This window comes from Meleagris gallopavo, chromosome 6, assembly GCF_905368555.1.
Source record: "Meleagris gallopavo chromosome 6, MGAL_WU_HG_1.1, whole genome shotgun sequence".
Lineage (NCBI taxonomy): Eukaryota > Metazoa > Chordata > Aves > Galliformes > Phasianidae > Meleagris > Meleagris gallopavo.
In genome coordinates, this window is record NC_139409.1 from 4,953,980 (window position 1) to 4,980,139 (window position 26,160).

The window sequence follows — 26,160 nt, forward strand, 5'->3', positions numbered from 1 at the left end:
CTCTGAACTTTGTCTGAATGGAACTGATGGGAACTGCTCAGCATGTCAGCAGATGCAGCACCTACAATTAATGTGGACAAGAGTCCCAGTATCCTGGCTGTGGCAGAGATGTGATTCAAGTCTTCCAAATCAAGGATTCTCCATGCTTTCCCTGGTAACAGACACCCCGTGTCTGTGGGTGGCACAGAGACGATTAATGTATTACATGGTGTACTTAGGACAGGTAAAACACTGGGTGTCAAGTCTATCTGGAAGAGACGTTACATATTTGTAGTGCCTGCCTACGTCTGCAGAGTTTATCTTGAGATTAAACATTAATTCCAGTCCTCGGGAAAGTCTGTCCCAGCACTGTCCTCTTCCAGACTCGGCTCACAATGTCGGGCATTGGGGAAAATTTGAAAGCAGCTGGTGAATTTGGGCCGTTTCAGAAACGGCTAGTGCTGTTCTCCTTGCCTCCGTGCCTCAGCCTGGCTTTCCACCAGTTCTGCCAGCTTTTTATGGTTGTGGACGTGCCCCATTACTGCAACACGGACTGGATCCGTGCTGTCGGCCCCAACCTGACTGAGGAGGAGCAGCTGAACCTCACCCTGCCCCGGGATGCGGATGGGGAGTACGAGCAGTGCTCCATGTACTCGCCTGTGGACTGGGACCTCAACTCCATCATGGCATATGGCCTGAATGCCACGGAGAAGTGCAGCAATGGCTGGGTGTACCCCACAGCACAGCAGCCATCCCTGCTCACCGAGGTCTGTATCTCCCTGTGATGCTTTGGGGACGTGGGAAGGGATGGGAGCATCCTGTGCTGTAGGTTGGTTGAAGGTGAAGCCAGCTGTGGTGCAGCTGGGCTGAGATTTGCACCAGGCATTTTCTGGGGAACCCTGGCTCCATCACTCGGATTGCAGCTGTGGTCCTTGTGAGGTTGTGTGATCTTTATGGCCACTGGGGCTACTGGCAGAGAATCACGGAGTTGTGGGCTTATAGAATGCTTGGATTGGAAGGGATCATAAAGTCCATCTATTTCCAACCCCTGCTGTGTGCTGGTTGCCCCCCCCATCAGGTCAGGCTGCCCAGGGCCCCATCATCTGTCCTTGAGCACCTCCAGGGATGGGGCATCCGTAGCTCTCTGGGCAGCAGTGAGATAGATTGAGATAATAGAGACTATATCCTTAGGATTGGGATCTCTGTTCCCAGGGGCTACGGTGAGAGCCTGTGCAGCCAGCCCATGCTCTCTGGAATCAGAAGTTCTGCCCAGTTGCAAAAGCAGCTGTGTTTCCTTCCTGCAGTTTGATCTCGTGTGTGACAGGAAGAACTTGAATGACATCTCACAGTCCATCTATATGCTAGGAATGTTCCTGGGAGCCCTGATCTTTGGACTCCTCAGTGACAGGTGAGGAGACACAAGCAACTGCCTAATCTCTATGCCAAACAAGCAATATGTAGGGCAGCACAGTGCTTCAGTTCTGGCTGGCCACAATACCCTGTGTATTTTGTCACCAGCTGTCACAAAATTATAGTGACCCTGACTGAAGTCCTCGGATCTTACGAAGTCGTGGCCAACAGGATGGTCCAAAGAAGGGCACGATGTGTAGGAACTGGGACAACACTGAACTTCACTGCCCTCAAGAGAGGACATGTGTGAATGGTTCCCACATTGCTGTGTATCCCTTTGGGCTCTCTATGGTGTCTCTCTGGATTCACAGAATTTTCTTAGTTGGAGGGACCTTTAAAAGCCATTTAGTTCAGCTCCTCTGCAATGAACAGGGACAACTACAACTAGAAGAGGTGCTCAGAGCCCCATCCAGTCTGACCCTGAATGTCTGCAGAGACGGGGCATCCATGGCCTCTCTGGACAACCTGTGCCAGTGCTTCCCTGCCCTCGTTGTAAAACACTTTTTTGTTATTACCGTTTCCCCTTATCCTATCACAACACACCCTGCTAAAGAGTCTGTCCCCTTCTTTCTTACAGCCCTCCTTTAGATACTGAAGGGCTGCTCTCAGGGCTCCCCAAAGCCTTCTCTTTTCCAGGAGAAGATATCAGCTGTCATCTTCTTCCTCCACAGGTTTGGCCGTCGGCCAGTCCTCTTGATCTCCATCCTCCTCGAGGGTTTGTTTGGTTTAGCAATTGCCCTTGTGCCTCATTTCTATGTATACTTGGCCTTCAGATGTGTCGTGGGGGCTTCGGTGTCAGGGATCATGATGACTTTGCTGGCCCTAGGTGAGTAGGATGCCCTTCCCTGGAGCAGATAGTTGTGGCCTCCCACGCAGTGGAAAAGGTCTGCAAGGAAACAAAAACTCATACTGCACATCTTGAAAAACTCCCTCCCAAATGAATGGCTTATGTTTCAAAACATCCCCTTGCAATAGCCCAGACTGCTCTTTTTTGCCCTGTTCTTCCTCAAGGCTGACAGGACAGCATGGGGATAAGGGGAAGTGATGCAGCTCATGAAACTCTGCTGACTTGTGTATGTCTGATGTCAGCACGCTGACTGCCAGTCTATTCTCAGCTTCTGAAGGGATCTTCTTCAGGGGAAATCAGTCACATTGATGGCTTTGTATCTTCGTTCTTTCCAGCTACAGAATGGGTTGGTGTCTCCTATCGACCACAGGCAGTTCTTCTTTCCCACTGCTGTTTTGCTGCTGGACAAATGATTTTGGCTGGCTTGAGTTATGGCATCCCGAACTGGAGGTTGCTGCAAATTGTAGGATCTGCTCCTATATTTATCCTTTTCCTCTTCATCTGGTAAGTGGCAGGTGGGCAGTGAGCTCCTTGCAAACATGACAGATGCTGGAGGGCCTTCTGCAGAGCTCAGCACATCTCCCTGAGCCATGCACCACCAAGAGCAGCAGCTGCTTTCATTCGGGTCCTCAGATGTGGCCTCAGTGCCCCAGATGTAGGGCTGGGAAGCCTGAGCTGAAGCCATGTTTATACTCCTCCAGCACACATCATGCACGTGGCTGGACATGGTGGCAGGGAGATGGACTATGAGGAAGCTGAGCAGGTCACAATGCTGTTTTCTGCTCTCACCTCCTTGGCAGGGTGCTACCAGAGTCAGCTCGCTGGCTGGTGACAAGAGGCAAAATAGAAGAAGCTAAGAAGTATCTTAAGAAGGCAGCATCCATCAACAAACGCACCATCCCTCCAGAACTGCTCGACCAGGTACAGCAGTGCATGCCTTGTAGACCCCAGAGACCTGCCTCTGTGCTTGCAGCCCTGGGGCAGCACGATTAAGCCAGTAAATAAAGACCTGGGAAGATGCTGGTGATTCCAATTCAGAAAAGAGTTGTCAAAGATTTTGGGTCATTGGGTAAAGAGCTTTCCATGCATGTGGGGAACCACTTAATGATGGGTGATGGATAACTCTAGCTTAAATTGATGTGAGACGTGGTCAGGGAGGAGGGGCATCTTCTGCTGAGGCTCAGCCTGCAGCATTTCCAGAGTTCACCGTGGGAGAAAGAAAGGAGGAACCAAAATCCTCCCTTTACTTTTCTGCAGTAGAAACCTCACCAGTGTTGAGGTTGAGCATGAATCCTTGCCCTGTGGTTTTCCACGCCTAAATATCCAAAGAGGGGGTTACCCACCTTTCCGATCCGTGCACCGTACACTGGCAAAATGTTTGTCCCAAAGAACCCCTCCAATTAATTCCAAACTCTTGCTCAGGACACCCAGTCCCCAGGCACAAGAGCCCAGCCCCACTGGGCTGCCGTCCTTCCCAATACAGCTTTGGTCACCTCCATGTCCTGCTGGGGTTGTCCTTTGTCTTCTGTTGGAAAAAGAGCTAGCCATGGGTTTCCTTTGTCTGCTCTGACTCTGGCTTTCTGATTGTTGAAGCTGAAGTGTGAGACCCAGACCAAGTCTGGGAGTATTCTGGATCTCCTTCGGAAGAAGCACCTCCTGAAGGTGACTTTAATCATGTCGTGTGCCTGGTAAGTCACCCCCTGGTTCCTTCTTTCCTGACTTCCATGTGAAGAGAAGAAGGCCTTCAGGGTTACTCATAAATTCGCCTCATGTGGCTTTGGGATGAAATTGATGGTTATTTCTTTTTTAGGCTATTGAAGATGCAATGTAGAATGTGCAAAAGATTTAACAGCCCTGTTTCAGCAGTCCTGTGGTACTGGTCTGGTTTCATGTCCCTTGAAAATCCCGGGGCATGGTATAAATGTTGTCAGAGAAGATCAATATTATATTTACTCACAGCTGTTCTATATGCTTAATGCTACTCTGCTCGGTTTTCAGGTTTGTTAACAACCTTGTATACTATGGTTTGAGTCTGAACGTGACTAATTTTGGTCTGGACATCTACCTGACACAGCTTGCATTTGGAGCAGTGGAAATCCCAGCCCGTGCTGGTTGTATCTTCATGCTACAGTGGTTTGGGAGGAAGAAATCCCAGGGTGGTCTCCTTCTGCTGAGTGGCCTTGTGTGTCTGATACTCACTGTCATCCCTGAAGGTGAACAAGCTTTTCTTGTCTCAAGAGCATAGATTCTGATGCAGGAAGCCACCAAGCCCTGACCCTTCTCTTCATAGTGCAGGTCCCACTGTCCCAACCAGGCTGGATGCAATTCCACATATCTGTCAGGGTTGAGCTGAACGATACCATGGCTACAAAGAATTTGGTCATGTACCCAAGGCCCACTCTGATCAGAAAAGGTTTGCCTGCTGACAGTGATAGGAGGAAGTAGAGCTGAGCCCAATGGGCTCAACTGGTAGTGCTGTCCTCTGTGCAGATTGGTGGGGAGGTGAGATGGATGCAGGGTGCTGAGGATGGCCCCCAGACTAGAGCTGCTCCACAGTCCACATTCTGACACAGTGGTGATGACTTCCTTTAGGCTACGTGGTTGTCACCATGAGTCCCTGGCTGTCATCCCTAAGGGGTGCCAGCCACTAATCCTGAAGTAGCAATCTCCCCTTTTCCCCTTTTCTCCTCTTCTTCTCCCCTTCTTCTCCTCTCTCCTCAGGTCAGCCTGTGGTGATCACCGTCCTGGCCACCATTGGCAAGTTTACAGCCTCGGCGTCATTTTCATCAGCCTACATCTATACTGCAGAGCTCTTCCCCACCATCATCAGGTGAGGCTTCACCATGTTTCATGGCTTCCCTCCAGCAGGGCCAGCCCTCACTGCAAGACTACGAGCTGTGGCAATCTGCCATGGGTAGTGATGGTGGTGATGGTGGGACAAGAACCCAGTTGGGCCTACAGCCGCGAGTGGCCTCTGTGCTGGGGCAGAAAGGAGATGCCATGGACGTCCCCTTGTTCTGTACCCTCACTGAGGCATTGCAGACACGGCTGAGGAGGAAACACAGGAGTGTGTACAGAGAGAGCCAAGTTCCAACCTGTATCTCTCACCGTCCCACCTTCCCTCACTCCCACAGGCAGAGCGGCGTGAGTCTGTGCTCAATGGTGGCACGGGTAGCAGGGATCATCGCCCCGCTGATCCTCCTCCTGGAGCAGTACCACCGGGTCATCCCCATGGCCATCTACGGTGGTACCACCGTGCTGGGGGGGCTGCTCTGCTTCCTGCTGCCTGAGACCCGCGGCGTGGAACTGGCGGATGGCACAGAGGGAGGCCAGCCCACAGCAGTGGTGAGTGATTGGCAGCTCCCATGCTGCCTCCTCTTAGTCAGAAGGTGAAAGTGGGACCACGGAACGGCCCTTTGGCATTGTGTGGGCAGGGAGTAATGGCTTCTTTGAGGGCTTACAGTGATTGGAAGACAGGGAATTGGGGTTCCCCACTACAGTGGATGAGTAGGATGCTGGTGGTGATCTGCCCACGACCCAACCCAGAAGGGTATTTCAGACCCACAGTGGTCATCGCTTCATTCCTGTCCATGAAGTGAAAGGGCTCCAGGAGTGGTGGGTGCTTCCCTTGGCTTTCCCTGCTCTCCCCAAGGAAAAACCAATCCCAGATCCTCATTTCCCTCTGGGCAGTGTGGAATTGCAGCCCAGTACTTTTGTTAGGGGAAGGGGTTCCACCAGTGGTCATAGAGTGGATGATGTATGGGAAGCCAGGTTGCTGAAGGCTGTATGTCATTTGCCTAATTGGAGAAGACTGTCATCGAATCATACTGTGCCATGCTGTTAAGTTTTTTCTGTTCCATTAGGTCCATGAAAATGCCAGCAGCAGCTCTGACAAAGGACACGTGAAAGTAAAAGATGCTGGCCAAGTCAATGAGAACACAAAGAACACTTACTTATAGCTGGGCCTACAAGCAGCTGTAATTAAAGGCCACCTGGTGCTCTGACACTGCTGAGAACAGGCAAGGTCTCCATTTATGGGACCTCTCCCACTCAAGCAGTGACTGCCAGTTCTTGTCATTCTTTGTCTTTTTTGCCTTCCTGTATCTCCCTCTATTGCTTCTCTCCGGGCACTGCATGCTGTCTCATGTTCAACAGTGCTCTCACTGGAGAAAATGCTTTTAGTTTAAGGAAAAAAGAAAGAAATCGGAAGCCAGAATAGATGCGATATTTTCCCTATCCCTTTCCTGTCCCATCTCCAAGAACATGAGACTGTAAAGTGAGACACCTGCCAGAGCACTGAATAGACCAGCAAAGAAGTACTGTATTCAGTGAGGGGAAAGGCAGCGCAGATGCAGCACTGAAAACCATCTCACGCTTGCTAGAGGGATTTCTCTTGACTGTCTAGCATGGTTTTCTCACCCTCTTTTAAAAATGTTCCTTTAAGTTTTATTCTTTTTTAAGATTTGAGATAATCAGCTAAGGAAAAAAAGAGGATATGATAGAAGAAACAGCAAGCATTGAGCAAGGATGTCTGTAAGGCAGCTGGTGATTTTGAATGGAAGTGTAGTAATGTGTTGGATTGGGCTGTGGCAGAGGAACCACATTAATTTATATGTTCTGAGAAACTGAGAGATGTTGTGGCGCTTGGTCTCTTAGAACTGTCTGATCCCTTCCCTTCCCTTCCCTTCCCTTCCCTTCCCTTCCCTTCCCTTCCCTTCCCTTCCCTTCCCTTCCCTTCCCTTCCCTTCCCTTCCTTCCCTTCCCTTCCCTTCCCTTCCCTTCCCTTCCCTTCCCTTCCCTTCCCTTCCCTTCCCTTCCCTTCCCTTCCCTTCCCTTCCTTCCCTTCCCTTCCCTTCCCTTCCCTTCCCTTCCCTTCCCTTCCCTTCCCTTCCCTTCCCCTCCCTTCCCTTCCCTTCCCTCTTGCTATATCCACATATACTTAAATGATGAAGCCCAGAAAGTTATACAGTGGTGGTGCTACAGCTTTGACTGCATACAGCTGAAAGGTTTATTTGTTTCTGGTAATGCTGAGAAAATGTCAGATGAGATATTATTTCTTCCTCCTCATACCTACATGTTTTCCTTGGAACAAAGTATCCCACAGATGTGTGGTTTGCTGAAGACAACATTCTAGATAAAATCAGTGACATGCAACAGTGACCCACCAGGAGAGACTGGCTCTGGTGTTACCTCTCTGCAGCACTGCTGGTCAGGGGATTTGATAAATTGTGGCTGAGATGCTCTTGTTCAGTGGATCTGAATATGGAGGTGATCCATCCTTTGACTGAGAACAGTCTTTCCTTTGTAAAGGCTGGCGGCTGCCTCCGTCAGGCTGTTATGAAAAATAAGGGGATGAAAGTGAAAGCTGAGAGAAGAGCTTGGAGTAAAGCGTACAATTATGGAGTGAATCATGGCTTCACCTTTTATGAAGTCTTCTATGAGACAGTCTGTTTCAGTTCACTTCATAAATAAAGCTGTCCAGGCACACTTGATGTACTTCTGTGTCCATCTCATTTGTCCTTCTCATAAGCTGCAGATCCATTTTGTCTCCTTTTCCCCAGACAACTGCACCTGGATAGACTGAAGACCACTGGATGTTTCATTCTTGGCTGAGGAGCACCTGAACAGTTTGACTGATGATGTTTTGCACAGCTCATCAGGACTTAGAAGTTGTCCAATGGTATTGCTGTGTTTAATGTCATTGCTAGCTGGTCTATGTCTTATCCTGCACAGTAACAAATAGAGCTGATAGAGCAAACTCAAGTTAGAATAGCTTCTGTAAATGCAACACACTTTTGCATCCATATAATGGAATGTTATGGCCTCCCATCATAGTGAGGTCCTGGGCAAAAGATAAAAAGTGCCTGAGGTGATCTAAAGGGATAAGTAAGGGAAAAAGGATGACCCCATATCCAAGTGGAGGGAGTGGGAAGGCTCTAGGAGAGGTAGGGACAAAAATCACACTGGAACAGGTTGCCCAAGGAGGCTGTGGATGCCCCATCCCTGCAGACATTCAAGGCCAGGTTGGATGTGGCTCTGGGCAGCCTGGTCTGCTGGTTGGTGACCCTGCACACAGCAGGGGGTTGGAACTAGATGAGCATTGTGGTCCTTTTCAACCCAGGCCATTCTATGATTCTGTGATTCTTTGAAATAGGAGCAGCAGATGCAAGGCCTTGGTAGAAGAGTTTATGAAACCATGATGGGAGGGCCAACTGTGGGAAGGTGCTGAAGGTAATGATGAACATTTGTTCAGGGGACACTGTGAGTGGCTGAAGGGTGTGCTAGGATCAATTAATGTGCAATTTCAGGAGATCTTGTGAGCCTCCAAACATGCTTGGCCTGGACTTGGAACACCTCATCCTTCAGAAACAAAATGCTAGGATGCATTTTGCTCAGTGGCCAACAAGATCCTGGGAACAAGGCTAGTGTTGTGCTTGAAGAGACAGCTTAATGAAAGGGCATGAACTCACAGAATGGCTTGGGTTGGAAGGGACCTTAAAGATCATCTCTGACTGCAACTAGGCAGAGTAAGACAGAAAGCCACCCTTCTGCTTTCTTTGTGGGACATCAGTTGCCACTGGCAGTAGTCAAATGGGGTCTTCATTAGCAGCTGACCATGACTGTGGTAAAGTGTCCATCTGTCCACTCAGTTTAACTCACATTCAATCACAGTGTACAAGCACAGCTCAGGAAGGTTCCGCAGCTGCTCATCAAGAAAAATATATAAATATAGATTGTTCATCAGGAGACTCAGAAATAAAAAATGCTCTAATTGAACCCACTCATTCTGCTTCAACACTCTGTTTCTGCATTGTTGGTGGCTGAGGGAAACCAAACACGTTTCCATCTGTGTGTTACATTACAGGCTTACAATTGCTGTGTAGAAAACACTCCAGAGCCAACAGCAGTTACAAAGGCCAACTGTGAAACTGTAGGAAAAAAAAAAAAAAAAAGAGATCAACACCATTTATTCTTCACGTATTGCATTACAAGCGTCTCTTATCAAACTCCAAGTATAATTTATGTTATTCCTGTAGAAATTCAAATTCAACACCACATAGGAAGAAAACCTAAATACGTGTGACAGGGTTTTGGTGACATCCTGACCAGACATGGAGGCTCGGACCGCCGCCGAGGCTGACGAGCCCAGCGCTCAGTGCAGGAGGGACGCAGCCCGGCGCTCGCTTGCCCAGTAATGCCGCCCTGCTGGCAATTCTTTATTGCTGTAAATCACGACAGGGATGGTTCCACGGGTACCAGTTTGCAAGGGATTGGGAAACACGTCAGGGAGGACTCGCACAGCCAGGCACAACAGACTGGCTCTCAAGAACAGTCCCACGCGCGTCTTCTCCAAACGCAGTGACACAGATCTCCTCTGCCTCTGACTGTGAGTGGTGAGTTTGTTGGTCATCTGCAAGACCAGTTTCCAGCAGTGCCTCATTTTTCTGCTTTAAAATCATATTCTATTAGAGTAGACCTTTAGTATCTGCTTGCCTGTTCATCCCTTGCTTTCCGAGCATCTTTAGATATCTTTCTCTGAGTTTATTTCTTTCTCTTCACTATTTGTCTTGGACAGGGTCTGCAATTTGCTTCTGGAGACATGAAGGAGAGAGGAAGAAATCATACAGTAAGCATTCTAGCTTCCAACTGTTTGTCCTAAAATTTTCACATTTGGATGTTTGTTTTTTTTTTTGCTTTAAATCTAGAGCTCCAAGCACTCACTTCTTTTGGGGGTTATCTGTCACTGTGTCATCTGGCAGTTCAACCCCGCGGGTCTCGGGCAGCAGGAAGCAGAGCAGCCCCCCCAGCACGGTGGCACTGCCGTAGACAGCCATGGGGATGGCCCTGTGGTACTGCTCCAGGAGGCGGATCAGCGGGGCGATGATCCCTGCCACCCGTGCCGCCATGGAGCACAGCCCCACGCCGCTCTGCCTGTGGGATGAAGGGGAAAGTGAAAGATGTAGGCTGGGCTCAGCCCTACAGAAGACCAGCACTACACCATGAGGAGGTGCGAGGGGCAGCCATGGTGGCTATGTCGTGGTGCCTCCTTCCTGCCCCTTCACCACCAGCACCTGGGCTGGAGTGTGCATCCCTGTGTCCTCCCACCATCATGGGAAGCCATAAGGTATGGGGGAATCTCACCTGATGATGGTGGGGAAGAGCTCTGCAGAGTAGACATAGGAGGTGGAGAAGGAGGCACATGCAGCAAACTTGCCGATGACTGCCAGGACGGTGATTGCCACAGCCTGGTCTGAGGGGAAGAGAAGAGATGGCTGCTGTGATGCCCATGGAGAAGGTTCAAGCAGGACCTTGGGTCTCTGCAGTTGGATTTTTGGAGACAACCCTCTTTAGGAGGGTCTCTTGTGGTAGGACATGTAGAAATATTTTCAAACTAAAAGATATAGATATAGATTATACAGACTGGTGATAAGGAAGAAGTCTTTTACAATAATGGCAGTGAGGCACTGGCACAGGTTGCTCAAAGAGGCAGTGGATGCCCTGTCCTTGGAGACATTCAAGATCAGGTGATGGGGCTCTGATCAAGCAGTAGTTGTCCCTGTTCACTACAGAGGAATTGGACTTCATGATTTTTAAAGGTCCCTCCAACTGAAACAGTTCTATGACTGTATGATTCTAATGGACTTTCCAAGCAGATCTGCCACCTAAGGTATTGGATATCACTTCTAGCGTATCCTTTTCAGCAAAATACCCTCTGGACAACTAGCAAAGGAAATCCATATTTCTTCTCAGGCCTTGAACATTTCCTAAATAAGCCACTGCAGATCACTGGGGAATGCTCATTTGAAAATATCACATATAATAGATATGGTAATTAGCAGTAAGACAAGAGGAAATGGCTTCAAGTTGCACCATGGATATTAGGAAAAATTTCTTCTTGGAAAGAGTAATGCATTGGAACAGGCTGTCCAGGGAGGTGTTGAAGAAACGTGGAGACGTGGCACTGAGGGTAGAGCAGTGTAGAGGTGTACTGAGCTGTAGGGCAGTCACAGGCATTGGTTGATGGTTGGACCAGATGATCTTAGTGGTCTTTCCAACCTGTATGATTCTATGAATCTATGATTCAATAGCTTGAAGGCATGTTACAAACCTGCCTTACTTGTATCACCTGAATAACAGCCGGGGCAAAGGTACATAGTGTAGGGAAACTATAGTTAGAAACAGATGAGGGGGGACAGGTTCTGAAAGAAATTAAAAAGAACTGGAGCTCTCCCTTGAGTTGGGAAGAGGTTGTTCACCTTCAGGGATGCTGACAATGATGAGACACATCAAGCCAGCCAACAGCAGGAGAGCAGCTTGGACTTTTTTCCTCCCAAACCACTGTAGCAGGTAAATGCAGCAAATACGACCTGGTAATTCCACTACTCCAAAAGCAAGTTGTGTCAGATAGATGTCGAGACCAAAACCTGTCACGTTAAGGCTCAAACCATAGTAGACTAGACTATCCATGAACCTGAAATTCAATGGAATAGAGTAGGTAATCAGTTGAGTTTTCATGGATTTTTTTTTCTTTAAAAATATAAGCTAGTTAGAAGACATGCCAGTTATTTGTTTAAATTTCCAGGAGTCTCTATTCTAATTCTGCTCAACACCTGTGACAATTTTGTAGGACACATAAATCAGATAATGCACTATGGACACCAATATGCTCAGCAATATACAGGCTGTAACCAAAATTTCTGTAGGGACCCAAAACTGCCTTCAAGTCCAGAGATTCCCTCAAAATTGGAATTACTCCAGCTCTTCCCACAACCCCCACAGTATCTAGAATATTCATCTTTTCCCCATGCCCAGAAAAGGTGTATCTCGTCCAGCCTGCAGAGAAAGGATAGCAAATACATAGATGTGATAGGGCTCTGGGATATCTGATCTAGTACTGAATCTAACATCTGGCAACCCTGCTTGTGGAAGGTTGGCTAGAACCTGATGATCCTTGAGGCCTCTTCCAAATAAGCCACTCTACGATTCTGTAGTTCCATAACGATTCACAGGTGGTCACAGGCATGGGTTGATGGTTGGACTTGATGATCTTTCCTACCTTACTGATTCTATGATCACACGACCCCCAAAATTGTGAATTTACACTTCTGAATAACCCTCAATGCCTTCTTCTCTTCACATGGAAGTCAGAAAAGAAGGAACCAGGGGGTGACTTACCAGGCACACGACATGATTAAAGTCACCTTCAGGAGATGCTTCTTCCGAAGGAGATCCAGAATACTTCCAGACTTGGTCTGGGTCTCACACTTCAGCTTCAACAATCAGAAAGCCAGAGTCAGAGCAGACAAAGGAAACCCATGGCTAGCTCTTTTTCCAGCAGAAGACAAAGGACAACCCCAGCAGGACATGGAGGTGACCAAAGCTGTATTGGGAAGGACGGCAGCCCAGTGGGGCTGGGCTCTTGTGCCTGGGGACTGGGTGTCCTGAGCAAGAGTTTGGAATTAATTGGAGGGGTTCTTTGGGACAAGCATTTTGCCAGTGTACGGTGCACGGATCGGAAAGGTGGGTAACCCCCTCTTTGGATATTTAGGCGTGGAAAACCACAGGGCAAGGATTCATGCTCAACCTCAACACTGGTGAGGTTTCTACTGCAGAAAAGTAAAGGGAGGATTTTGGTTCCTCCTTTCTTTCTCCCACGGTGAACTCTGGAAATGCTGCGGGCTGAGCCTCAGCAGAAGATGCCCCTCCTCCCTGACCACGTCTCACGTCAATTTAAGCTAGAGTTATCCATCACCCATCATTAAGTGGTTCCCCACATGCATGGAAAGCTCTTTACCCAATGACCCAAAATCTTTGACAACTCTTTTCTGAATTGGAATCACCAGCATCTTCCCAGGTCTTTATTTACTGGCTTAATCGTGCTGCCCCAGGGCTGCAAGCACAGAGGCAGGTCTCTGGGGTCTACAAGGCATGCACTGCTGTACCTGGTCAAGCAGTTCTGGAGGGATGGTGCGTTTGTTGATGGATGCTGCCTTCTTAAGGTACTTCTTAGCTTCTTCTATTTTGCCTCTTGTCACCAGCCAGCGAGCTGACTCTGGTAGCACCCTGCCAAGGAGGTGAGAGCAGAAAACAGCACTGTGACCTGCTGAGTTTCCTCATAGCTTGTCCCCTTGCCACCAGCAGTGGACATGATGTGTGAAGCCCCTCCAGCATCTGCCATGTTTCAGGGAACTCAGTGCCCACCTGCCACTTACCAGAAGTAGAAGAAAAGGGCAAACATAGGAGCAGACCCTGCTATTTGCAGCAACCTCCAGTTACGAATACCGTAACTCAAGCCAGCCAAGACCAGTTGTCCAGCAGCTAAAAAGCAGTGAGTTATAAGCACTGCTGTTGGTCGATAGGATACACCAACCCATTCTGTAGCTGGAAAGAATAATGAAGATTCAGTGTCATCATTGTGAATGATTTCTCCTCATTCAAGCAGTGTGTCTCTCCCAGGGAAGAGCTCTACAGGAGTCTGGAGCCTGGCAGTCAGACCTCCAGGACATTGTCAGTGACATGTTAGAAATGGCCTCACACAATGAAGGCACTGCACGTCCCTGTCAAGGGCTCACAGCATCTTCTGGGTTGTCAGCACAGTCCCTGTAATGAACCTCCCCATGCCTCATTCCTAGAGAATGGCTCACATAGGTCATGTTCCTGGGGGAGGAGGACCAGGTCTATCACAGAGCCTTTCTTTAAGAGGGTTGCCTTTAAAATGTCCAGAACTATCATTTACGTCCCTTTTTGCATTGCATCTTTGAGGGGCATCATCAATTTGCCTCACATCAAGGGCAGCCTACTCACCTAAGGGCAAGGTAGTAATCAGAATTCCTGACACAGCAGTTGCCATGATACATCTGAAGACCATGTATACAATGAAATTGGGCAAAAAGGCAATTGCTAAACCGAACAAACTCTGGCCGAGAATGGAGATCAGAAGGACTGGCCGGCGGCCGATCCTGTGGAAGTAGAGGGAAGGCACAATTGGCATCTGGAGGGACTCCATGGGTATGGGGAAGAGCCCAGGGGGACACACACTGATTTGGGATCCATGTGAACAAAGCTCCCCAACCCAGGAAGGAGCAGAGAGGAAAAGGAGCCTTGCCACTTCTGACCAGATGTGGTGCCAGCAAAGGTTAAAGTCACTTCCAAAGTACCAAGCCCTTGGAAGGCTTCCACACCACCTCTGCTGAGTGCAAAGGGGATCAGACTGAAACTGAAACAGGCTGTACTACTGGTTCAACTCTAAATATTCTGTACACATACGGTGCCTTTCTCCCTTCCACAATCCCTGTATGGCTTTGGGCTCCCACGACCTGAGGACTTTGGCCAGAGTCACCATAAGCAGAGCAGAGCCACAAAAAGGAAACACATATGCTCTGGTTAGCAGCTGAAGGTGCCCAAATGTAGGTCTGTGGAATCCCTGTGTAACTGAGATGTCAACTGGGATGATCTCTAGAGGTCCCTTCCAACCCCTACAATTCTGTGATTCTGTGGAATCATGATTGCTGATTGACCCCCCCACCTCCGTAAGGCTGTATCTTCTGTTACCTCTCAGGTAGCTACGGATAACTGAGATGCTCTTGCTCAGGCAAGAGATTGAGTTCTGTGGAGGGGGTATTTCTTCATTCATCATTCATTAATGAATGCATGGGCATCATGAATTTCAGTGAGGCATGTTTTTGGGTGCCAGGCAATAACTCTAGGTAGGTATTTGTATCTCCTCACCTGTCACTGAGTGGTCCAAAGATCACAGCTCCTATGAGAAGCCCCACCATGTAGACAGACTGGGAGATGTCACTCAGGTCCTTTCTGTCACACACAAGGTCAAACTAGAGGAAGGAAACAGATGCTTTTGCTTTTGAGTGGTCCAAGTTTCTAAGGCTGGGCAGTGTTTCTGGTCCCAGGCAGACATGGGAACTATGCGCCCATGCTCTTGTGTAGCCCCTGGGAGCAGAGATCCCACTCCTAAAGGTATGAATCTCCATGTGAACTGCACAGGTTGAATATGGAAGAGATCCATTGGGAACTCAATGATGCCCAAAGCATTGGGACCTGCAGAACTCCCTCCAGCATAGACACTCCAAAGGAACCTCCTGGCTGGGATGTTATGCTTGAAGTAGGACCTTGGGACAGGCATCTCAGCACCTTGCTTCCCTGGCTGCAAGGGCAGGACAGGCTGGGGCAGGAGGAAGGGAGGAAGACAGGAGAGCAGCAGAGAGCTCAGTGGAAGGTACTTGTGAGAAAATGTTGGAGCTGGGAGTGAGAAAAAAGGAAGAGAGAAATGAGGAAGAGTGAACAGAGGTTCAGAGAGGGAGAAGTTGGGGATATCAATAGGCAGAGCCATTGCTCATCTTCATGGCCCATAGGACATCTTGCCCAAGCCCTTAAGTCTCTGGAGGCCCCAGAAAACTCAACTACAAGTAAAGCTCTGGGAAGGTAAATGTTTTTCATGGGGTTGGGGATGTAAGGAGAATCAGGCAGAAGGACAGCAAAAACTGGCAGGGAGACTGAAAAGGTCTCTCCATACAGCATACATTGCAAGTTACCTGGATGCTGAAAAGAAGATGTGTGGTGAGTACTGTGGCTTTTCCTTGAATCAACCTACAGCACAGGATGCTCACATCCCATCCCATCCCATCCCATCCCATCCCATCCCATCCCATCCCATCCCATCCCATCCCTTCATCCCACGTCCCCAAAGCATCATAGAGATACAGACCTCGGTGAGCAGGGATGGCTGCTGTGCTGTGGGGTACACCCAGCCATTGCTGCACTTCTCCGTGGCATTCAGGCCATATGCCATGATGGAGTCGAGGTCCCAGTCCACAGGCGAGTACATGGAGCACTGCTCGTACTCCCCATCCGCATCCCGGGGCAGGGTGAGGTTCAGCTGTTCCTCCTCAGTCAGGTTGGGGCCGACAGCACGGATCCAGTCCGTGTTGCAGTAATGAGGCACGTCCACAACCATGAACACTTGGCCAACCATTTGGAAAGGATTAAGAAGCAGTGGGAGGGAGAGCAACAGCACCACCAGTTTCTGATAGAGGCCGAACTTCCCCACAGCACTTATCAAATCCCCAAACTCGACCATGGTGACTACCTCTGTGGCCAGGCTACTGTGGAGCATGTCACTTAAATAGTGTAATATTAATGTTTAAACTGTATGAGCACTAAACACCTAATCAGATGTGATAAAACAAGCACTTCAACCAGCATGTTCCCCCACTAAAATGATATACTGGAGTCCTCTGGGATGCACTTTGTCACCAGCCATTTGGGTTGGGTTCAAGTGTCAAGGTTTTGGTAGCGGGTGGGGCTGCAGGGCGAGCAGAGCCACAGGGGAAAGTGGTTTTAGTTTGCTTTTAATTCTCATTGCTCTAGTTACAATAAGCAATAATTCATATTATTCTCCCAGCACAGTCTGTTTTGGTGATTGGTGAGTGATCTCCCTGTCCCATCTCAAACCTTGTGCCATTTACTGAATTTGCTGCTCTCATTTATGGCTTCATGGTTAGATAGCCCATCCTGGTGCTAGGAAAGAGAAGCAGAAAAGCTTTCTTCGTACTTTCACTTTGGACGATGATATATGGCTGGTCAACATGTTGGCTTGATGTTGACAGCTGTGTCCTAAGCTGTCAGTTTTCACTGGTCCCAGGTAGAAACCCTGGTCAGTCATAACATTAAATCTAAACTACAGCATTTTGGAGATAATCCAAAAACAGATTTGACTGAGAGAGTATCTTTAAGAAAAACAGTGGACTCATTACGCAGTCATTCATAGCACACAGAATTTGGGGATAAGGGGGGACAGCAGCCTGGCTGTGCCTGAGGTTCTGATGTCACTTGAAAAGGAGATTGACCTGATTTCTGCTGTGTGTCTCAACTATTTTCTAGGCAGTCTCTCTGAGTGGTTTGTATCTTTATTTCTGGAAACTGGAAACCTGGATTGCCCTCAGAGTATGTAATGTGGTGTGTGATTTGGCAAAGGTCTCTTGGCTGCTCCAGAGGTTCCTTGTAGCCAAAATCTGTGACTGCTATGCTCTGGGATGACTTGGCCAAGGAGATCTTCCATTGCAGAGGCGTTTCAAACCCATCCTGCATGGGCAGCTGAAGTCTCTGAGCTTACCCTGCCATGAGTGGGTCATGTTCCTCCTTTCCACTCTTCATCCATCAGCATCCCCTGTAGCAAAGAGGTCAGATTTTGTCTATAAAATCTCCTTGGGAGTGACTCAGACATGGCTGCTGTCTCATGTGCTAATGCAGACATGACTTCTTGAGGCTGTTCTTCATAATGTCACCAGATAGGCTTGGCTAATGACCTGGGAAAGCTTCAGTGCTCTCTTGTACACTCTGTCACCCTAAGGTGATACTTTTCATAGAAAGAGATTGTACTTATGACCATCTTCATCTCACAAGGAGATGTGGGGCTGAATGGGTCATAGAATCATATCATACAAAGGCTTGTTTTGGGATGGACCTTAAAGATCATCTATTTCCAATCCCCTGCCATGGGCTGGTAACTCTCCACCAGGTCAGGCTGCCCAGGGCTTGGGCACCTCCATAAATGGGGCACCCACAGCTCTCTGGACAGCCTTTACCACCCTCTGAGTGAAAAATTTCCTCCTAAATCTCATCTAAATCTTTTGTTTAAATCCATTTTCCCTTCTCCTATCACTACTGAACCATGGAAAGAGTCAGTCTCCCTCCTGATTATAAGCTCCATTTAAGTACTGGAAAGTTGCAATGAGATCTCCTAGATCCTTCTCCCAGCTCCCTCAAACTTTGTCCCAAGGCACTTGCCCATCCCAATTTCAGCATCTAATGAATCATGCAGCTCTCAGGGACATCTCCCTTTTCCTTGCATTCATACTCATGCCTCTCTGCATAAGCAATGATATTCTGTTTTGCAGTAGATGCAGTCATTAAGCAATTTTATTCCACCAACAGATCTGACAGAGCCAGTGTATATTTCATCACTGTCGTGGTGGGATATATATATATATAAAAGTATATATAGAAATGTTTTAACATCTTTATCCTTTTTTTTTTTTTAAACAGACATAATTAACACATCAGATAATATGAAGTGATGCACTACACAGAATCACAGAATCACTGAATCATTAAGATTGGAAAAACCACTAAGATCATCCAGTCTAGCCGTCAACCCATGCCTCTTACCACAATAGACCATGTACAAGAACTTTTTCATAATCTGTATGTTCTTACTTTTGCTTTCTACGGTTTCTGATGAACTTGCTTATTATTAGTGTAATTGCTAATTCCTGTAGCATTCATGCCATGGCAGTAAAGGACATCTGGGGGGTTGAGATGAAACCACATAGGGACGGCAGAGGCAGCAATGCCACAACGCCACAAGAGACCTGGGTTCCCTCTCCTCCCCTGCCTTCAGACTGAGTGACCTTGGCAAGGTCATTTTGCTTATCTTTACTTATCATCATAAAATGAGTATAACAATGGTAACCTCCCACGTGGAGTAATTTTGCAGTCTAAAAAAGGGAAAATATCATGAGGGAGTGAGACATTGTTATCAAAGAGTGTAGATAAGGCATCTATTCAGCTCTAAACGTCTAAATATAGTTGTCTCTATGTGAAATAGATATCTAGGGTTGCATTGTAATCAGAGGAGATCAATCAATAAACTCGGTGGAGTTCTGAGGGCTGTAAGCTTTTTGAACACAGTTATTCATTGTGAACAGAATCTTTCTCCAAACCACATTGACAGTACTTACTAACCCTCCTTTAACTCCGGAAGGGCTTAGACATCTGATTTATGTGGAAGCACTACCATTGCAAAGACCCGATTTGGAGCCAAATATCCACCCTGCCCTCCTCAGCTCTGCCTTTGCCCACTGTGTTTTCTTTTTGCACTTGTGGCCAAGGATTCAGTTCCTTCCTGATAATAGCTTTCTTTCCTTGGGAGTTTCAGGGTCTTGACGAGCTCATTGCTCACTGCTGTAGACAATGGCCATGCAATCATCCTCATAGGAAACCTTGCTGTAGATGGAAGTGCTGGTCCCACTGCAGAAATGACCCTCTCCTTGCAGATTTCTCACAGTGAAGCCAGACTTTATGATGTTCTTTTCTTGGGAACTGAGCACTGATCCGCTACGATTAGGATAGAGATCTTAAATTTAGCTCCTTAAGCTGCTAATAAATCAGCCAATGCACAACTGAATTCACCTAGTGCCAGAGGGGTGGCAAATTTCTAAGCCCTTCTTTTTTTCCCCCCAACTATATAAAGAACTCCTGTTTTAAAAGGCCATCATTGAACACACTTGGGTCTGCAGAGGAGAGATTTTCATGAACTTCTTCAGCTTCTGATATTTCTCTGCTCCTTTCCATTTGTACAGGAGCATCCTGGCCAGTTTGGTCTCAAACATCATTCAACGGATCAAAGAGATTCTGATTGTCAGAAGCATGGCTGGTGAACAGGTACCATGGGGGAATGCTGCGTTCCTGCATAGGGAGATATTTGTTTGTTGGGCCTTCAGCACTAGGACCCAATCCAAATGCACCCTCAGCATCTCTGGGAGCCTGGTACTGTGGATCAAAATGCTGCATTGGTGCACAGCTCTGGATCCCTTCTCCAGTAACAATCTCATCCTGTCCAGCAAGGAACAGGAGGCTGGAGGTGTCCCATACTACCAGTGGAGCATTTGTTTCTGCTAGGATTTCCTGATCCAGCTTGGAGAGATTTGGATCAAAGCAAGATGGAATTTCTGTCTGTGGATTTTGCAAATCTAAATTTGGATTGACTGTTTTGGGAAAATCTTGTCTTTTGTTTTCGACAGATATGAAAACATTATTGTCATCCTGAAAATCCATGTTGTCTAGTTGAATCTCAGCTTTCTTGGGTAACTTCCCTAAATTACTCGATGAAGAAAAAATCCCATCCTCTACTACTGTGTTCTGGACATCCAAACTCAGAAAGTTCTGACTTTCAGGTGGATGACCAACATGTGGATTTTCATCCCCAGTGAGATTTTTTTTGCTGTAATCAACTGCAGACATAAGCTCTGGAGGAGGATAAAAAGGGTTTTTTCCACTTTCAAAGCTAATCGCATCTTCTTTCTGTTTTTCCTGTGCTGACAAAAGAAACGGACATCTGTCCTGCGGCTGCTGAACCTGCCTGCCAAAAGCTGGTTGGTCATGGACATTGAGTTCAGTTCTCTGATGTTTATCATCACCTGAAAAGCTTGTACCAGGAGCCAACAACATGACATCAGTCTCCTTGCCCTCGGTGGTATCTGAGCAGCCTCCAGCACTCTCCTGTGTATCTTCAAGGATGACCATTGTCTTCTCTGGCTGTGGTGGCTGGTCATCCTTGGATGCTTTTTGTTTTGCTTGGTTGGAGGAGCTGAGGAGGTCCTGAAGCTTTTCCTGCTTATCTTCATTATTAGTTTGTTCTGAGGATCCTGCAGGGTTTTTTTGTTGACTCTGCTTCTTCTCTGAGGAGTTCCCAAACAAAGTGACAAGGGCTGACTGGGGCTTGGTGGGTTTCCTTTGGGTTGTTTCCTTCTTGTGAGTGCTGCCTTTGTCTTCAGCACCAAAAAGTGCGGTGAAGGGTTTTTTCCCAAATGTGAAACCTTTACCCAGCACATCTGTCCTGGCTTGACTGCTTCTGGTCTCTTTGCCTTTGTCAGTGGGTCTTAATTTATCCTCCACACTTCCTTCTGAGTGTTTCAGATCCTTTTTTAATTTGCCCACTGGATGGCCTCCATATTTGTCTGAGGATACACTTGATTTGGAAGACTCTAATTTCTCGATTGGTTGCTCAGAAATGGGAAAGATGTTTCCATGAAGATCTTCACTTGGATCCTTTGATTTGGAGTTGTTGACTTCATCATGTGAGGGCCGAGTGGCACTGGTCCTTTTCAAAGACATGTCTGCTGATACTGGAAAATCATTGCTGGGTGATTTTACATCATGTACCAAAATACTGCTATGCGGGTTAGTTACGAGTTGGCCGTATATGGCCTGAGGTTCTGTTTCTTGTAGATGGGACATATTATGGTCATCTGTCATCTCTGGCAAACCAAGTGTAGAGATTCTGTTGTTTTCTGGTTTGTTTTCCTGAGCTGTGTGATCAGGACTGGGTTCTTCCAGAAATCCTGATAGATTTACTTCTTTCGTTTTGTTTGTCTTCTCAAATTCTGCCCCTGTGCTCTCTTCCCCAGGCAAATGACTTACACTGGATGGCTGCATGTTCTCCTCCAGAATGACTGTTGTCTGCTTCCTAGGGAGCTCATCAGCATTTATCTTTGATGTCTCACTCACCAGCTCAGCTATCTCAGGTGATGCACTCAGCCCTCCTGGCTCTGGGGAGCTGGGTGCTGCACTGGGGGTCCCTGGCACATCAGGGACGTTGGGTGCTTGGTGTTTAGCTTTGGGTTCAGGGGGATCAATGCCCTCATCTCTGTGTTTTTGCTCCATGTTATTTGTGTTGTTTCTGGTTTCAAGACTTTCTGGCACACGTGCAGGCTGTGAGTTGTTCACTCCCTCTCCAAGATGATGCTTGTCTCCTGCAATGGCAGTGGTCCATTCAGGTTTGTCATCTGTCATTGCAGGCCTTGTGTCTCCTTCACTGGGTGTGCTGGGTGAGAAGGACCCATAGACTTCGTTTTCTCTCACTGGGAGCTCTGCTGTGGGCAGGACACAGCCCCTTTTTTCCCCTAGGAACATCCAGTTCGTGGGTTTAGCGCACTGAGATGCGGCCTGGTGGGAACTGAGCAAACCACGAGGCAGAGGTTTAGCAGGTTCCAGGAGCACAGGGGAGGAGGCTGAGTCTGACCCTCTCTTCAGCTGGAGCTTGCTCTGCTGGAACGCAGCGACTCGCTGGGACACCTGGCCCCCTCGCTTTCCATTGCCTACATCCCCATCCCCAGCTGCCAGTGCCTTCTTACCATCTCTCTGCTCTCTAGGCTTAGGCCAGGAGCCCACCTGCTCCCTTTTCTCAGGATAGGTGACACCAGGTAGGAAGCGTTGCTTCTTCACAGCTGCCTCTGTGGCTGTTTTTCTCTCCTGACCCATGAGAACCATCCTGTCCACTTCATTGCCTGCAGCCTGGTGGCTTTGACAGCTCAACACGGGCTTTTTCCAGGAACACGTTGCCTTTCCAGCTTTTCCATCTGTTTCTGAAGGCGGCCAGCAGTTTCTGAGCTTGTTCCCTAAGAACACAGGCCTGCTGTTCAGCTCTTGCCTTTGCTCAGCCAGCTGCAAGCTGCATGGCACATTGAAGGATGTGGGTTTCCTTCTTGCTTTGGTCTTATTTTCAGCTCCGCTATACCAGTCCAGAGGCTGTGCTCCTCTGCCTACCACTGCTGCTTGCTGCATCTGATCATCCCCTGGTTGTTGCTCCAGCTTTTCTCTCTCCCTTCTGCTTTTGGCTCCAGCCATCTGCTTGTAGTGGATTTGGCAGTAGAACACCCCGTGGAGGGCAGCATAATTGTGCAAGCTGGAAAACACACATTGGCATAGCTATTAGAGGTTGTGCAGGAGGGAAGGATTAACAGCAATGATGGATAGGTTTTCAGCAGACTTGTCTTTCAGTGGAAACTGCTGGGGAAAAGAGGTGGTCTGAAGAAAGGAACCTTTCAAAAGCACTGTCTATTTGCTGAGGATATGTTTGATTTTTCTTTCAAAATCTAAAACACATGAAAAATTATACATTTCCTTGCAATACCTCAGGGAGCTGTAGGCCAGGTTATGTGAGATCCCTTTAATGTGCCAGGCTTCAAAACAGGACTTCATCTTTCCCTTTGTATGGACAGCATGGCCCAGAAGGGTCAGAGGCTGAGAACTGGCTTAGAAAAGCCTTATAACAAGAAGGTTAAGGGCAGGATCTCATTGCTGTGTGTGTTTGTCTTGTGGGAGGTTATAGAGAAGACAGACTTGGATTGTTCTTGGAGGTGTGGAGAACAAGAGGCAATAAGAACAAGCTGTAAACATGTGTATCATGATTAGATATAGGAAAAGAACATTTTTGCCGCTGATCAGATCTTGAAAGAGAGGCCCCGACTGGAAGGCTATGGAATCTCTGACCTTGGAACCATACACACCCCTCCTGGATGAGGCCCTGAGCAACATTCCTCCTTGGACCTGCAAGGGACTGGGTGAAGGCTTCCAAGTTTCCTTCCAACCTACCCGACTCTATGAACAGGTGAGGCACTCAGACTTACTCTGACAATTAAAATCCTTATCAGCATTTCTAAATTTAAATTATTTCATGTTTTTCATCTCATCCCTGTTAACATCATACAGATTCCTGGTCCGCAGGTGTCTACAAGCAGTCTTCAGACTCTAGGGATGGAAGAGCAAATTGCATTGGGGACATCCTCTGCTCTTCCCTGTTACCTTGAGCCTATCCTGTTTAAATGACCACTGGGCCATTCTGAGGCAAACTACTTGGACCTGTCTTAAAAACAAATGTATCTGGGGTCCTACAACTCACCTCAGTTTCTTCCCACAGATTTTGCAGCAGAAGCATGAATGGTGTAAACAGACTTTGTCCGGGAAAACACGCTCCATAGAGTAGACAGGCTGGAGGCATAAGGCACACACCTCTTTCGACATGGGCTGAAGAAGGAGAAACTGAAGTTAAATAATTACAAATGGTGGCCACTTGGAAATACGTGCGCAAGCTGACTTGCAGAATCTGCTGCCTGTGTTGGATTTTCTTGATGTTTTTTAGAGATTTGTTGGGAGAGTTCAGGCTTCTGGCTGACCTAATTCACTAGTAATCTTGGATAGGTCAGCATTAAAGTTCAGTTGGGACAAAAATACAAAGCGTCCTTGGAACACTCATGAGAGAAGTGATTAATTTGATCTGGAGCAAATGGTTCACTCAACTGAGTCATTTAAAAGACTGAGTGAACTAATAAATACTGTTCAGAGTATTAAGTCAGAGGCTCTGACTTAAAATTCTGGATGGGTAGCTCTTGAAATCAAGATCTAGCTGCTCACACGAACAACATAGTCCAGACCCCAAAAAGATCACAGGTCTCAGTGTTAAAGCTCCAACTGTTCCATAAACCATGTGGTTTACTCCAGTATGTTGACTTGTGCACATATTTTGCCATGACCTGACGGTTCAAACACCACTTTATGTAAAGAGCCCAAGGAATCTCTCTGGAAAGCACTGACAACATCAGCTATTTTATTAATGGAGGGAGAAAGGGAATAAAGAAGCATGGATATCAGCCTATCTGCAAAAATAGCTCCAGGCTTCCTGCATGGCCAGAGGCTGCTGGAAGCACTGTAGTTATCTCTATGGGCTGCATTTTGCTGTGGTGCAAAACAGAAATGCATTCCGATTTTATTGTAACTCTAATTAGGTCAGTGCTGCAGGTACAGATATTACCTCATACAAGGCTCCCTCTGCCTTTTTCTTGGGTCTGTTTTGCCACAGTTTGATTTGATAGGATTTTACTAGTGTTCTCTTATCCCTTTGACTTTTCATTCAGTGTGTGCTCATCCTGAGTTTCTGCATTGTCAGCTCAAAGAATAGACAAGTAAGTTTAATTTTGGCTGTTACGTGTGCGGGCTGATGGCCAGATTTTAGACTTGAGTAGAGGAAGCATGAAAGATCTTTCTGCATCAGAAATATATGGTGTGTCTCAAGATGAGTTGACAAGGGAAACTGGAACCTTTAATTTGCAGCAGACACCTGGTGTTTGTGCAAATAATTTAATTACCTTTCTTTTTTTGGCTGAACATATCAGTAATGTCAAGTCCTATTTGTTTCTCTATGACAATGCTTCTGAGAAGAGTTTAATGTTCTTTGGTTTTCTTCCCTGTGTCTAGATGGATGTATCCAAACAAAAGCCCCATCTTCCCTGCAGTCTTCAGTGATCTCAACACAGTTCTGCTTTTCAAAGTCCTCTGCAGAGAGGATAGCATAGTCCTGTAAGTAGATATATATGTAATGGTTGCCTAAACTCTCAGTTATACAGTGGATGTCCAGGTAAGGGAAAGTAGGTGATACATCTACCCTAAACCAGGCCCATGTAGCTGGAATAGACAGTTAGGCAAGATGAATTTCACCAATGTGACTACAGAACTGGACTGATGCCAATGGGAGAGCAGCGCTGGTGAAGCTGAAGCTGAGATTCACTTTTGTGCAAAGGTAAGAGCTAGATCCTCCAAGTGGAAAATGGTAGCAGAACCGTGCTGCTGTGTTTCTCAAAGAAAAACTGAAGCTCTGCATCTTTGGCATAGATGTTGGCTAGCTAGAGGAAATGAGCAGGCTTTTTGGCAAAGAATGGTGAAAAGTGATGAGCAGCTGCACAAACACAGCATCATTTGTGATACTGGAGCAAAATGCCAATCCTGGCCTTAAGAAATCTCTATCACTAGATTGACTTTGTATTCACTTACTTTGATGTATTTTGTGGTATGGATCATGGTACCTCTTGGTACTCTTGCAGGCATTTTCTTTGACAGTGATGAGCTCTCAGACAAAACAAAGTTTTTATTTTGACAGAAAAGAAACCACTGATGTGATTCTGCTGCATAAGAAAAACAATTTCTTTTAATTGTGACCGAGGAAGGAAACAGCTGTTTAGCAAACAAACAGTATCTCTCTACTCTTTTTTGAGGGGGAATGAATGTATGTACTCCTGGAGTGAGCTCCAAGTGTGGGGTAATCTTTTCTAGGGGATGCGGGCTCAATCTTTTATAGGGGAAGCACCAGGGTGTATTTAAATGCTCACTCTGATGATGCATGACAAATAGATTTAGTCTTCATAGGTATTTTTACCAGTCCCGGGAATAAGCATTGCTAATGTTTTGGAAGACACAGAGGTGATTAGCAGCCATCAAATGACACTATGGGCAAGGAAATTATCTTAAGACTTCTTAGAAAATTTTTATGGAGTGTTGCTGGAAGGCTCCTTCAG

The 26,160-nt window shown here is 47.2% G+C and overlaps 2 protein-coding genes across 4 annotated transcripts; one reads left to right on the top strand and one right to left on the bottom strand.

Annotated features, from left to right (window-relative positions):
- Window positions 1–317: 317 nt before the first annotated feature.
- LOC100543002 (solute carrier family 22 member 13-like) lies at window positions 318–6,941 on the top strand. Of its 3 annotated transcripts, none has more exons than XM_019616229.3 (11): window positions 318–746; window positions 1,284–1,387; window positions 2,061–2,215; window positions 2,572–2,740; window positions 3,037–3,157; window positions 3,830–3,924; window positions 4,047–4,151; window positions 4,235–4,449; window positions 4,958–5,066; window positions 5,371–5,581; window positions 6,100–6,941. In XM_019616229.3, exons 1-11 carry the CDS (start codon window positions 375–377, stop codon window positions 6,193–6,195), a joined length of 1,752 nt encoding a protein of 583 aa, XP_019471774.2. In that variant the 5' UTR covers window positions 318–374; the 3' UTR covers window positions 6,196–6,941. The 3 variants fall into 3 exon arrangements, with proteins under 3 accessions (XP_019471774.2, XP_085083085.1, XP_010710633.2); XM_085226959.1 differs by having other exon boundaries at window positions 4,047–4,109; XM_010712331.4 differs by lacking the exon at window positions 4,047–4,151 and having other exon boundaries at window positions 320–746.
- Window positions 6,942–7,074: 133 nt separating this feature from the next.
- LOC100543156 (solute carrier family 22 member 13-like) lies at window positions 7,075–16,433 on the bottom strand. Its single transcript, XM_085226960.1, has 11 exons — window positions 15,960–16,433; window positions 14,966–15,069; window positions 14,042–14,196; window positions 13,450–13,618; window positions 13,180–13,300; window positions 12,413–12,507; window positions 11,494–11,708; window positions 10,379–10,487; window positions 9,959–10,168; window positions 7,657–9,828; window positions 7,075–7,568 (listed from the first exon to the last, which is right to left on the bottom strand). The coding sequence occupies exons 1-10, from the start codon at window positions 16,365–16,367 to the stop codon at window positions 9,759–9,761; spliced, it is 1,656 nt and encodes a 551-aa protein (XP_085083086.1). The 5' UTR covers window positions 16,368–16,433; the 3' UTR covers window positions 7,075–7,568; window positions 7,657–9,758.
- Between the last annotated feature and the right edge of the window lie 9,727 nt (window positions 16,434–26,160).

Coding starts and splice junctions, on each gene's coding strand:
- LOC100543002 (XM_019616229.3), top strand. CDS start 375: ATGTCGGGCATTGGGGAAAATTTGAAAGCAGCTGGTGAATTTGGGCCG. Junction 4,450..4,957: donor ACTCACTGTCATCCCTGAAG/GTGAACAAGCTT, acceptor CTCTCTCCTCAG/GTCAGCCTGTGGTGATCACC. Junction 5,582..6,099: donor GAGGCCAGCCCACAGCAGTG/GTGAGTGATTGG, acceptor CTGTTCCATTAG/GTCCATGAAAATGCCAGCAG.
- LOC100543156 (XM_085226960.1), bottom strand. CDS start 16,367: ATGCTCCACAGTAGCCTGGCCACAGAGGTAGTCACCATGGTCGAGTTT. Junction 13,301..13,449: donor GCCCTTTTCTTCTACTTCTG/GTAAGTGGCAGG, acceptor CCTCCTTGGCAG/GGTGCTACCAGAGTCAGCTC. Junction 11,709..12,412: donor TTAATCATGTCGTGTGCCTG/GTAAGTCACCCC, acceptor ATTGAATTTCAG/GTTCATGGATAGTCTAGTCT.